This window comes from Pholcus phalangioides, unplaced genomic scaffold (assembly GCF_987345545.1).
Source record: "Pholcus phalangioides strain wild (caught in Gottingen) unplaced genomic scaffold, Ppha-v1.0 ptg000011l_1, whole genome shotgun sequence".
Lineage (NCBI taxonomy): Eukaryota > Metazoa > Arthropoda > Arachnida > Araneae > Pholcidae > Pholcus > Pholcus phalangioides.
Window position 1 is genome coordinate 32,513,862 of NW_028301604.1, and position 12,616 is coordinate 32,526,477.

Consider the following 12,616-nt stretch of genomic DNA (forward strand, 5'->3'; position numbering starts at 1 on the left):
AATAATGTTTTAAATATTACAAAAATAAGTGGGAGAAAAAACAGAAATGGATAAAAACAACAACAAAAATCATATCCACATGACTGCCACTACTAATACATGATATCGCATATACTAACGGGACCCGAACAAGAATTTTTATGACATTCCCGTTACAATGATGTAAATGTGATAACCACAAGTGTCCTTCATGCCGCTATCTAGCTAGGGTGCTAGGCGGGACGACACGAATGGTTTCATAATAACCATTACACATGTAGTTTATATTATATATATATTCTTTTTTTTTTTTTACTTCAAATATAAATATAACTATATATTCTTTTTTTTTTTTTACTTCAAATATAAATATAACCAGCCAGATCGAGTCAACCAAAACACCAAGACCGAAGCTGATCCTTAGCTAAGACTCTCTCCAGACAATCCCCCATTTAAATCAAGCCCACATTGCTCACCAAAATAGGTTTAGGACGAGACGACTCGACCTGACAGTTATCAGTGGCGGATCATGATTTTGGGAGGCCCCAGGCGCAACCTGATCTGGAGGCCCCCCCCTATCAGGGGCGGATTAAAGGTAGGGGCTGTCACCCCCCCCCCCCCCCCGAGAGCAGAAAAATTAAATGGAAAAAAAAAATATTTTCTACGTTTTTGACTGAATAACAAACCAAGAAAATAAATTTGCTTAAAAAAGGGGGAAAATTCAGAATTTTTTCCAAAAAAAATCAGAACCGTCCTGAAAAATTGAACACATTGTCACAACCACCGCCCCCACCCACAAATTTGCGTTTATCCACCACTGCACCCTTTTGGCCCTAATAAGAACGAGATGGTTCACTAAAATGAACAGTATTATGAAAATCATAACTTTTTTTTTATTTTTGCATCACCAAAACCATAAACACAAAAATAAGATAAGGAAATATAATGATATTCTCTGGTACTAGATCAAAAATAATCACACTCCCATTAAAAAAAAAAAAAAAATCACAGTAAAATTCTGCATCATATTTTTAGTAATCTAAGATGTCCGTCCTGGTGCCTTCAGCCACACGGCAAAAATGGAGATCCGTCATAGTTTTAGTAATTTAATATTACTGATTAATAAAGATTTGATAATATCTCAAATATAATATATTTGATTTGATATAAAGATACTGATAATATTTAATAGAAAAACATTTCTTCAATAGAGGGAAGAAATTATATCAGAGTAAATATAAGAATTATATTTTTAATGGAAGAAATTAGGTCAGAATGAATAAAATTTAATGAAAGAAATTATTTCATAATGAATTAAAATTATTGTCAATGAAAGAAATTATTTAAAAAAAATTTTTTAGAAATTATTATTTTTTATTTGTTTATTCTATTTTATTTTTACTATTATTATATTAATTATTATTATTTTCTCTTTCAGCCACCTCGTTGGGCACTCTGCCTGTTGTGGCCTTTGCCTTTGTATTATTTGTATTCAGAGTGAATAAAAATCTTCTATATTATGCCCCCCCCCCCGTTTCGTTTAATAACGAAAAATGCCACAGTATAACATTGTGGCCCGCGTACTTTATAAAATGTTTCAATATGGCCTGCTATGCCTCAAAGGTTGAAGACCACTGCAGTAGCCTCTCGCTAATCCGGTACGTATTAGACCACGGTGTGCCAGATTTTACCGAAATTGCTGGATTAACTTTGAAGAAACCCATTGAAATAATATATGAAATTTCGTGCAAAGACATAGTCAGGACTTGATCAGCAATTAAGAAATATTAGAACGTGTTAAGGGGTTAGGGCATCAGGAGAAAAGTGACACCACACCACCTAAATATCCTGGACTACTGGACGTGCTGGATTAGAGCACGACCGAATTCTCCAGAGACTACTGTAGTTGAATTGAAATGCTCAAATAAAAATTTATCAGATAATTTTTATATTTTTAGTTTTGCTTACCGTTATTTTTGGAGATTCTGCCATCTAAATCCTAAAGGAAATCTTGAGGATCGGCATGAAATTTTTTTTCATTACAATAACACACATTACAATTACATTAACAATAAACACTTTTCGGTCTGACACAAAGATGTTGTCTACCCAAGCCTCCTTGATGAATCCAAAAATGTAGCTCTTTTTTTTTAGAAAGAAGGAAAAGAAACCCCCTTGATTTTTTTCAGCCGGGGAGGGAGTGTTAAAAGAGAAACAGAAAAATCACGTGATTCAGAATGCATGTCATTCAGCATTCATTTCAAACCCCACTTTTTTTTTTGTCATATGGTCGTATGATTCCAGTCATAGATTGCAAATGTATATGTTGTTTGAACCAGCTTATAGTATTTCATTCAAACAAGTGGGAGACAAAATCACAATAAGAGCTCTACTACATTCATTTTAATTAGTACGAGTGTCTCTTCCTGTCGATGTCGCCGCTTGCCGATAGCCATCTTGTCATCCATTATACTGTATACAAAAGCTTACACCAAAGCTGTCGTATTATTGGCGCCTATAAAAGCATTTAATATTGTGGAATGAGACATCTGTTTATGCCTTCACTCCAATTTTCATTTCGGACAGACATTAGGACCTGCTGTTCTCACCCCTCCTCCTGCTTGTGCCCTTAGGGAAATACTGTTTGAAAATGACCCTCCCTGAATGATCGCTTTACAATGTCTCTTCTTTCTTTGTCGGGGAAGAACTGGCCCTTGAGAGCTGCGTCTTGTAAATTGTTCTTTTCTTTCAGTTCCCGTTTTTCTTCCATAACTCTTATAGGTACAGTATACATTAAAAAAAAAAAAAATTGCGGTTAAAAAAAAAAAAAGGTAGAGCCGATACTGTACTTAGTTCAAGAGATTTGTTGATGCGCATGTAAATTCATATGTAGGATGAAGCACACAACTATTTGGAGGCCCCCCGCTCTGCCGAGGCCCCAGGCGCGCTCCTCATGCGCCTGTGCGGTAATCCGCCACTGACAGTTATATATATGTATATAAATGTGTGTATTTCTCTTTCCTCCATTCAAGTTGTCCATGCATTTCATGTCCACAACACACGTGCGTACTCATATTGTCGGATTCATGTTGCTCACCGAATAAGGTGCTAAGCGAGATGCCACGGGTGCTCCCTAATTGTATATATTCCCCCACACAATACTTCTATTTTGTATATTTTCATTAAATCCACCGGAGCGAGTGAACTCAACCCAATAAAACTGATGCCTGGCTTCTAGTCGCAAGTTATCAAACCCATTTGCTCACCAATAAAGTGTTAAGCGAGATGACTCGCTCCCCGATGGATATATATATATATATATTATTTCACAATAAGATTCTCATTTCTCTTTCTTTTTGTATCCTGTGTATATAATATGGCAAGTGTAAGATAACAGATGAGATGGCTGGGGGGGGGGGGGGGGGGCTCAATTGCTTTTAAAACATACCTCCATCCTAATATGTGTACATTCATCTTAACTAAACCCAGAAACTTCTCCAACTCCTAATCCCATCTCGTCTGTAATCACCACAAAATTTGTTAATCGCGACAGTACCCAATTGTCCGGGGAAAATATGTTGTAAAAAATTTTGTATGTTTTTTTTTTTGACACTAAATAAAGTGTTCCAGACTCTGCCACGAAGCTGGGCTGGAAGAGATCTCGGCAACGGGATAAGTCCAGTGGCAAAGTTCTGGCGTTCATTCATTCATTGTTAAGTTTCACCAACACAAATCTGACATAGCTCCCATATTCAGGTGTGAAAATATGTGGCAGTTAAATGGCGACACATCAAAGTGGTGGACCATCAGGGAGGAAAAATAAAATCATTCCACCAGGAAATCGCCTCGCGAGGATTTATATGAATAGGGAATCGGAAGATATGTGTCTGAGAGAGTGTAAATTAGTTAATTAATTATGGTCTTAATTATCGTTAAGATCGTTGTGATTGATAAATGACAAGCTTTCAAATTTATGAAAATTAGAAAATTCGCATTTTTACTAATTTTAATGAAAGCTACTAAATGTCAGCTTTCCAAGCCCGAAATGTATACGTTTTCAAGCTTATTTCGGGCTTTTACCAACTCGACTTGGTAAAACCTAACTCTTCGGGCTTTTATCGTAACATATATACTGAGAGTCTCATTTACTTTAAATCAGAAGATATTATTGAAAGAGCTAAGATTTTTTTAAAGAAATGGAAAATCAATTAGAAGGGAATTGATAAATCAATCTATTAGTAAATATATAAATGTGTGCCTTTAACTTTTAATTACAGTGGATCCTGCGTATAACGTTTTTCAAAAAACTTTCATAAAAAAAACGTTGTAATCAGGAAAACACTTAAACGGGAAATCTTAATAAGAAGAACTTACAGTTGTGACCATGAAAATCAGTTTTACCAAGTGTAAAAACGTTTTAAATGGGAATGTTATAAGCGGGATCAACTGTATATTGGGTTTAGATTTGTTATATATATGCTACATTCCATATGTTAAATTCTCAGTGTTAATGGGCTTCTTTGCAAGCTTTTCCTACTAGTATACAATGAAAGTAAATGAACCTTTGGATAGAACATGTTTTTAGAAATGAATTATTTATTTGATTCACAGAGATGGCCCGCTGCTCTGTCTCAACGAGGAGATATAAACAGGTGATCAAAGACCTGGAGCATGCTGGAAAAAAATTCATAGAGTTACCAGTGAATTATGGGGTAAGGGGGCACACTTTTTTTCAAGGTAATTTTTTTCGAGAGAGACCCACTTTCACTCAAAAGGGACCCAGATTTTTTGAATGCCGCTGTACTCTATCTAATTCAGGGTATCTCTGTGAGAGGGTGATAATTTAACATGAAAATCAAATTTTTGTTTCAATTTATATAATTGAATAATTTTTCTTTTCTTTGCAGAAAAAAAATGCTGGAAGGCAAAACCTATGTATGTACCGATTCGAAAACGATGGACTCGCATCCGGCCAGCTCTAGGAAACAGACAGTGAAATTTTCATTTAAAGATTTAAAGTAAAATTCTCTATACTTCCATTTTTTTTGCCTCATTTGACTTATCAGAAATATAAATACCATTTAACCCCCCCCCCCTTCTTTCGAGCGTTACGCATATTCAAAAATGCCTTTTAAAACGGGCACACGTTGTTTTTAAATTTCATTGAAAATTTGTCATTTTGTTTTGTCCTCCTGAAAGTACAGAGTCTGTTTTACTTATTATTATTTTTTGGTTATAATTTCTAACTTGATGGCATTCAGCATACAAGAATATTGTATGCTGAACTAAAAATTGTTGAGAGAGGGATGAAGTTATTCTTGAAAATTATTTTTTCGAATATACACTGGCTCTAATAACTACCCTAAAACTATTTCCATGTTCCCTGAGGAAATTTTAATGGTTTTAGGGTATATTGGGGCTACTGATTTAAAAACTGGTGTTGGTTTTGTCGAATCAGCTCTATTTTTTGAGATAATGCATAATATCAATATTTCAATATAGTCTGCAGCCACTAATTTTTGCGTGAAAATTTTTCTTTCAACTTTTTATTTATTTTCTTATTTTATTCATCGCATCATTACCAGACATCAGCGATCTTTATGTATTGATAATAAGTTTATTAATGATTTACATTTCGCACAGTTTCAATGCGATTTGTATGCTGCTTATGGCACGAGCGGATCCAGAGCTCATTGTTGGAAGGGGTGATTTTACAAAATAATAATAATAATAATGATAAATAAATAAAATGAGTTATACACTGTGAATTGGGTGACTATATACATCCTTCATTTTTTCCCTTATTTTGCGGAATAGTGCCGAATTTTTCTGTTTTTTCTCCATCCCGAATTTTTTGAAATAATGTAACGGTTTTTCTTATTTTTTTAGTCAAAGTTTTCTTGAATTTGATATCGAATCAAAAACGTGTATACAGGTAATTTTCAACGGATTGAAAAAGCAATATCATCATAAGAAAGTACTGAAAATTTCATGAATTATCGCGCTTTATTTGGGAGGGGGGGGGGTGATCACATCGAACACCCCCCCCCCCCCCCCATATATCCGCACCTGGCTTATGGTATTACCATTGAAATTCAACTTTCACTTCATCCCAAGAACTAGAGCCGATCTGACAAAACCAATGTCAGATTCGAAATCAGTGCAACAAAAGCACACCAATATCACTGAAATTTTTTTTTAGAACATAATCAGTCTTGAGTAGTGTAATCAATAGAAAAAAATCCGAAACCAAAAATTATTTTTAATAGGTCAATTCATAACATAATAAGTTTGATTAAACGTTTCCGATTGAATTATTGTTATTCTTTTACTGTTTCCACCGTCACATCTCTTTCAAGCTATCATTTTTACATCCTTCATTGAAGCCTTTTACGCGTAACAGTTTCGATGAAAGTTCAAAAAAATCCAAAGAAATATTGCCGTTTTATTGATTAACATGTAATCTAATTAAAACGACAACGTAAAATAACGATCGCGCAGTAAACATGTACGCACTGTATATGCACCTTCTCTCAAAAAATTTGACTTGATACTGAATGTAAACAAATAGCAACATTTTGGCAAAAAAGTGTTGATTTGGCTAAAAAAAATTTCAAACAGACCTCATTTTGTAAACACTCTAAAAATCTGGTGATAAATTTGTCAACATAGGGAACGAAGCTGATACGTAAGTTTTACGTAATAACGAGGTTATAATATCACACGATATGGAGAGAAAAAAACGCCAATCGTGAAGGAAGAAGGTAGAATCTGGCTTCTAATAGGATTGAATGTTTCAGTCAATTTTCAAGAAGTGACACCCGCTGCTGGCGGAGAAATGTACTTTCGTTTGGAGTATGGCACATAACTGACCGTTAGAAAAATCACACGTCACAAAATTTCAAACCTTATAACTCACTTGATATTCGTCTGATTCAAAAACGGAAAACACTTTTCTGCATTATTTTTTCACAAGGAATCACGTGTGTAATCATTGGGTGGTTGATAGTTACCACCCTGTATGTATGTATATATATATATATATACACTGCCCATAAAAAGTAGATTGGGATTGTCTAAGTATGGATAGCATCTCGAATTATCCCACTATGTATACCATACTTCTTTTTAAACGCATCAATTGTGTTAGAATTCCCAACCCCTGGAGGTTATCTATTCCATTTATTAACAAATATTAACAACCCTATTAGAGAAAAACTGTCATGGCACCACAACCTGTAATAGCCCCTTACTAAACAGTACTGGTGTCCCCTTGATGAAGTAGTTGATTGACGGTGTATGAATAACTCGAGGTCCATCTTATCCATCCCGTCGAAAATTTTAAACACTTTGATCATATCCCCCGATAACTAACTAACGGAAAAGCTCATTATGCTGTTCTTTTTCACTTTTTCAGTGATTTTTTGAATTGTCCAGGACTTGGTACAATTGTACAGATGGAGTTCTACAATTAGTCTAATCGTACAATTTACTTGTGAAGCTATTTGGACCAATTTGCAATCAGTATGCTCGCCTGTTCTGATTTACGTAAAATCCACACCCAGAAAATTCACCAACAGCAGTTTGACGCAAGTGAGTGAGTCACAGAGTTATTGAGTAAGTGAGCGAGCGAATGATGAACGAGTACGTGATTGTGAGAGAGAGAGTGACTGACCTAGTGAGTTGGTGAGCGAGTGACTAAGTGAGTCAGTGAGGGATAGAATGAGCGACCTTGTGAGCATGTAAGTGACAAAGTGTGCGACCTAGCTAGCGGGACAGCGAGCGACCTAGTGAATGGCAGAGCGAGCAATCTGGTCAACCACTTCCTTGCTCATTCACTCACTCACTAGTACGCTGATCTGCTCATTCCCTCACTCATTGCTCACTGACTTGCTCAGTTGCAGGAAAAGTGCGCTTTGCAATCCAGTTCAATTAATGGAAAACTGGAATCTTTGTATAAATGTATAATAAAAGATGAACAAACAGATTTCTCCTCCGTTATCAACAACCCGCGCGCGCGCGCACACACACACACACACACACACACACACACACACACACACACACACACACACACACACCACATCCAAAAACTCTTTTCTTATTTTCATCGTCAACAGCAGCAACAACATTCTCTTCAGAAATGCTCATGGTTGGAACTGACAAGGAAAGGGTACAAAGCTGTCATCTTCAAAAAATTTATGACAAAATTAAAGTACATTCATCTCAACCAGTAACACATAAAAGCAAAAAAAATAGCGGCAAAGTTCAATTATTAAAGTGCAAAAATTTATAAAAAAATTACAACAGTTCGCTACTTATCACCTCTAGGGCTTCTTGGCGATATTTATAAAATTTTCTTTGCACTCACTGCTCCCCTTTTTATTTTCTGTTAAATACTAAACGAGGAAAAGAAAAATAGCGGAAGAGAGAGAGAAAGAGACGGGGGAGGGGGAGAAAATAACAATAAAAGAAATCGATACCAAAATAGAGATTCAAACCTCAAACTGCATAAAATAGAGATAAAATGAAAAATATGCAAATACAAATCATTTTTTTATAGCTTTGTATACTATATGAATGAATTGCGAAAAAATGTGGTACATAAAAAAATGTTCAAAACAAAGACAAAATTTACACTAGCTACATTTGGCGAATTTCGAAAGCGAGCAATTTAGTTTGATACAGATGATTCTGCCATAGTCCAAAAACGGAAAACATTTTTCTGTATTAGTTTTTCACAAGGAACCACGCGTGTAATTATTGGACGGTCGATAGTTACCACCCTGTATATATCCATACTCATCACCATACATATGCTCATTTTATAAAATTCCGGATGCATCCATCTTTCGGAAACGCTTCGATATCTCCTTGAGATGGGAAGCAAGGAGCGTCCGGTCCTTCAATATCGAATGTTCAATATTGATCAGAGCAGATTTCGTTTAGTGGACCACCCACGCGCGATGTCTGTGGACCAGTAAGTTATTGTATTTACTGGTCCGTGGGCCCAGTGACTTCGATTTCTCAATTCTAACGCTAGCATCAGTGGAACCCACAGACGAAGATATTCTCTCCTTTCCTCGCCACCTTCCCACCACAGCCATAAAGTATTTATTTGTCTCACAATTTTGAAAAGGGCCGATACTTTGTCATCCGGGACAAGCCGGAATTTTGGGGCCTTTTTTTAAAGGTTAAATTCGGTGCCCCTTCAGTTCCAGTGCCAAGGGTACCAGACCCACCTGCTCCCTAAGTTGCTACTCTGATTCCGAATTTTTATTGTTTTTTTTTTTCTTTTCTGTGAACATGAGACTTCCTTGTGCATTTTGGGCCCGGCTCATGTATTAAGACGACCCTGCTTCTATATCGGTTTCAACGACGAAACAATAATATAATTTCATGAAGACTGTCATAATCAGTCGTCATTCCCCTTTAAAGGTGATGTTGTAAATATTACTAACTGAAAAAGTGACTGACATATGGCAGCATGGGCTTCATCTCCTAGAAGAATATGTGTGTATTATAAGAGTCAGAGTCGATGTTGGGATAGCAATGGTGCCCGTTGTTTTGTATAACTGTCCATGTTTTTGTGTTCATCAAATGTTGTATTTAGCAGTTTAAAGTGATTATTTTACATGGCGACGAGTCGGGATGTTTTTCTCCGTGTTGTAAGTTTTTTTTCTCTCTCTCTCGTCCAGTGACTTGCTGAACTGCTTAGGTTTCTCTCCTGATAACGAGTTTCGGCAACGTGACTAGTTTCGATCCGGTGCTGGAGTCATGGACTCAATATACAGAACGTTTACAGCAATTTTTCATAGCGAACAATGTCAAAAACGATGATCGGAAAAGCGCGATATTCCTGACAGTCATCGGTGCGTCGACGTACGGACTGTTGCGGAACTTAATTTCTCCGGATTCGCCAACATCGAAGACGTTGATTGAACTGATTCAAGCATTGAATCAGCACTTCGATCCAGTACCGTCCGAGATCGTTGAAAGATTCAAGTTCAACAGTCGCGTGAGACGAGCGGGTGAGTCGGTTTCTATTTACATGGCCGAATTACGACGTCTAGCGGAATTCTGCGATTTTGGCATAACGTTGGACGTCATGCTCCGTGACCGTATCGTTTGCGGCATACAAGATGAGTCTATACAACGGAGGTTGCTGCCCGAGGTTAATTTAACGCTCTCTGGCGCAACGGAAATATCAATTTCGATGGAAGCTGTGGAGAGAGATGCGGTGGACTTGCGTAAACCAGTGATGGAAAATGTTCACAAAATTCAGGAGCGAAGGCCTCCCAGAAAGAAACCAGACAATGGATCCGAGGTTTCGCCATCGACTCGTGTAAAGAAACCAACGAGCGAAGTATCCAGAGTTTCGGCATCGAAACGTGTTTCACCGGAGAGCAAAAGCTGTTATCGTTGTGGGTATCCGCGACATTTGTCTAACGTCTGCCGGTTCAAAAGTTCGACTTGCTTCGGTTGCAAGAAAATCGGGCATCTCGTACGGTATGTCGATCGAAATCGAAAAACAATACCACGGAAATTAACAAGTTGTAAGCGGAGTCATCGAGAGGGACTGTGTTCTCCTACGGAGGTCATCAGAAATCACAGTTTGCTTCATCTCGATCCTGTGGGACAGGCTCCACCACCGTTACGGGTGTGTTGCTATATCGAAGGGAAAGAAATAGCCATGGACGTCGACTCGGGAGCACCGTTTTCATTAATTCCTGCGGCAGTGTACCGTAAGTACAAGAATGTTTTTCCGAAGCTAAAAAAAACTGAATTGAGAACTACAGCTTTATTTGGGTGGTTTTTTTCTACAGAGTTTTGCACAGAGATTCTCCACATTCTACACATCTCTTGAATTTCATTTTATGTGAGGGACTCCTCCTTACTTCTCTCTTACTCGGACGAGACACCGTCCATGAACTCTTGCTGGTGCGTGAAAAAGAGATCCATAACTTCATTTACCGTCAACTTCTAACATTTTTCACCAATAGTTCTTGAATGCCATCTTCATGCACCTCCAGTCCATTATCTTCCCCAAGCACAAAATGTCTTCCACAAGTAGTGGCTCTTGTTCGTGAGCTAGCCCCCTTAAAATCACGTTCAATAATACAATCAACGCACAAATTTTTTTCCAAGCAGAATTTAAGAAAAAAAAGTCCAGGTGCAAATACGCATCGCTACTACGTTACATCTACTTTCGTATCGTAAATATTTACAGTCGTACGTATGTTAATTTTTCGACTGAGACACGCTTATTGGAAACCGTAGGGGAGAATATTACCCTAAATTCTATAACACGTGTGTGGGCGAAAGCAAAAAACATCAGCTCCGTTGTGATACCGTAAAAATAAATAAAAAAGCGCAAAATTTTTCCTCGTAATGCGAACAATCGCTCGTCAACAGAGTCAAAATTTGTCCAAAATTTTTGCTCGTTATGCGAATTGTTCATTAACCGAAGTTCCACTGTCTTTAGAAGGTTAGAATAATACATATTTTATAGATTTTCTCCTGTTATATACCGAAATCGATTTTTGTGAAAACGTTTTACGTGATAGTCAAAAATGAGCCACGTTTAAAATCAGTGACCAAAAATGCATAACGAAAGACATCATGGCTTCCAAAACTTGGTATGTTCATACTTTTCCAGACAATTTTCCGAAATTTCAATTCCACAGGTCTGAATAATCAAATTTATTATATTAAACTGATGCTAAATATGTATTAATTTACCGAGTGGTAATCAATATTTTATTATTAGAATTAAAAACGAAATGAGCAATATGTAATATATATTTTATTGTGGTCTTTTGTTTCTATAATTCATTGCGTATATTTTTTTATTTCGGTACATGTAGTTTAATACAACACCGTACTTCACGGGATAATCACCACATGAACGTATGCGTCGCTGTATCGGACAAAAAAGAACCATCAATATATGACATTTTGTTTATGAACCATCCTCTGTACATTTATGGTACAAAATTTTTTTAATGCTTGTTTTTAATTTCGGAAATTAATTGCTAAATGCTCAGTAGTGCTTGTCAATTTTATAAAAATGCTATTAGGTTAATTGACAGTTGACTATAATGTGATGCAGTAGGCCAACCTCTTGGAAATTGTGGTTTTTCAAACGAAAATGTATACATACGAGTCGCATCTCTCTCGGTGTAAGCACCAGCAGTCTCTAAAATCACGTTTTTCAAAACGTAAGCAATGAGATGCTCGTTCCATGAAATAAGGGGATTAATATAACATGACAATTAAAATACTGTGCATATGTAAAAGACACTATGTCTATTTTCGTCAATATTGAGATAACGCTATTAATTTGTTGTATTTTCGTTAAAACACTTTAAACGGCTCTCTTGAAAAATTTCCCCTTTGGCACTGGCGCCAATTATCTCCGATATACAGAAATAGTTTACACTGCAAATGTAAACTGTTCACCTGTTGTGTTTGTTACTCATCTGAAAAGCAAATGACACAGGACAATACAAAGATTGCAGAGAAACGATTTAACTGTTGTCCCGGTATTAAGACCAGGATGTGAGTCAACTTCATGTGGTTTTGCGACCAAAATGAAACTAAAATACAATAATGTCGGAAGGAAGACGTCCTATTT

At 36.7% G+C, this 12,616-nt stretch overlaps 1 protein-coding gene across 6 annotated transcripts in view; it reads left to right on the plus strand.

The window, feature by feature from the left end:
- Pde1c (Phosphodiesterase 1c) overlaps positions 1-12,616 on the plus strand; it is a 923,665-nt gene that overhangs the window by 149,020 nt on the left and 762,029 nt on the right. For 5 of the 6 annotated variants that reach the window (XM_089239484.1, XM_089239482.1, XM_089239480.1 and 2 more), the window contains one exon: positions 4,887-4,997. In XM_089239484.1, coding sequence (XP_089095610.1) covers positions 4,887-4,997 — 111 coding nt within the window. Of the gene's footprint in view, positions 1-4,606; positions 4,692-4,886; positions 4,998-12,616 lie in introns of those variants that run through there. The other variant, XM_089239485.1, reaches the window with a different exon arrangement.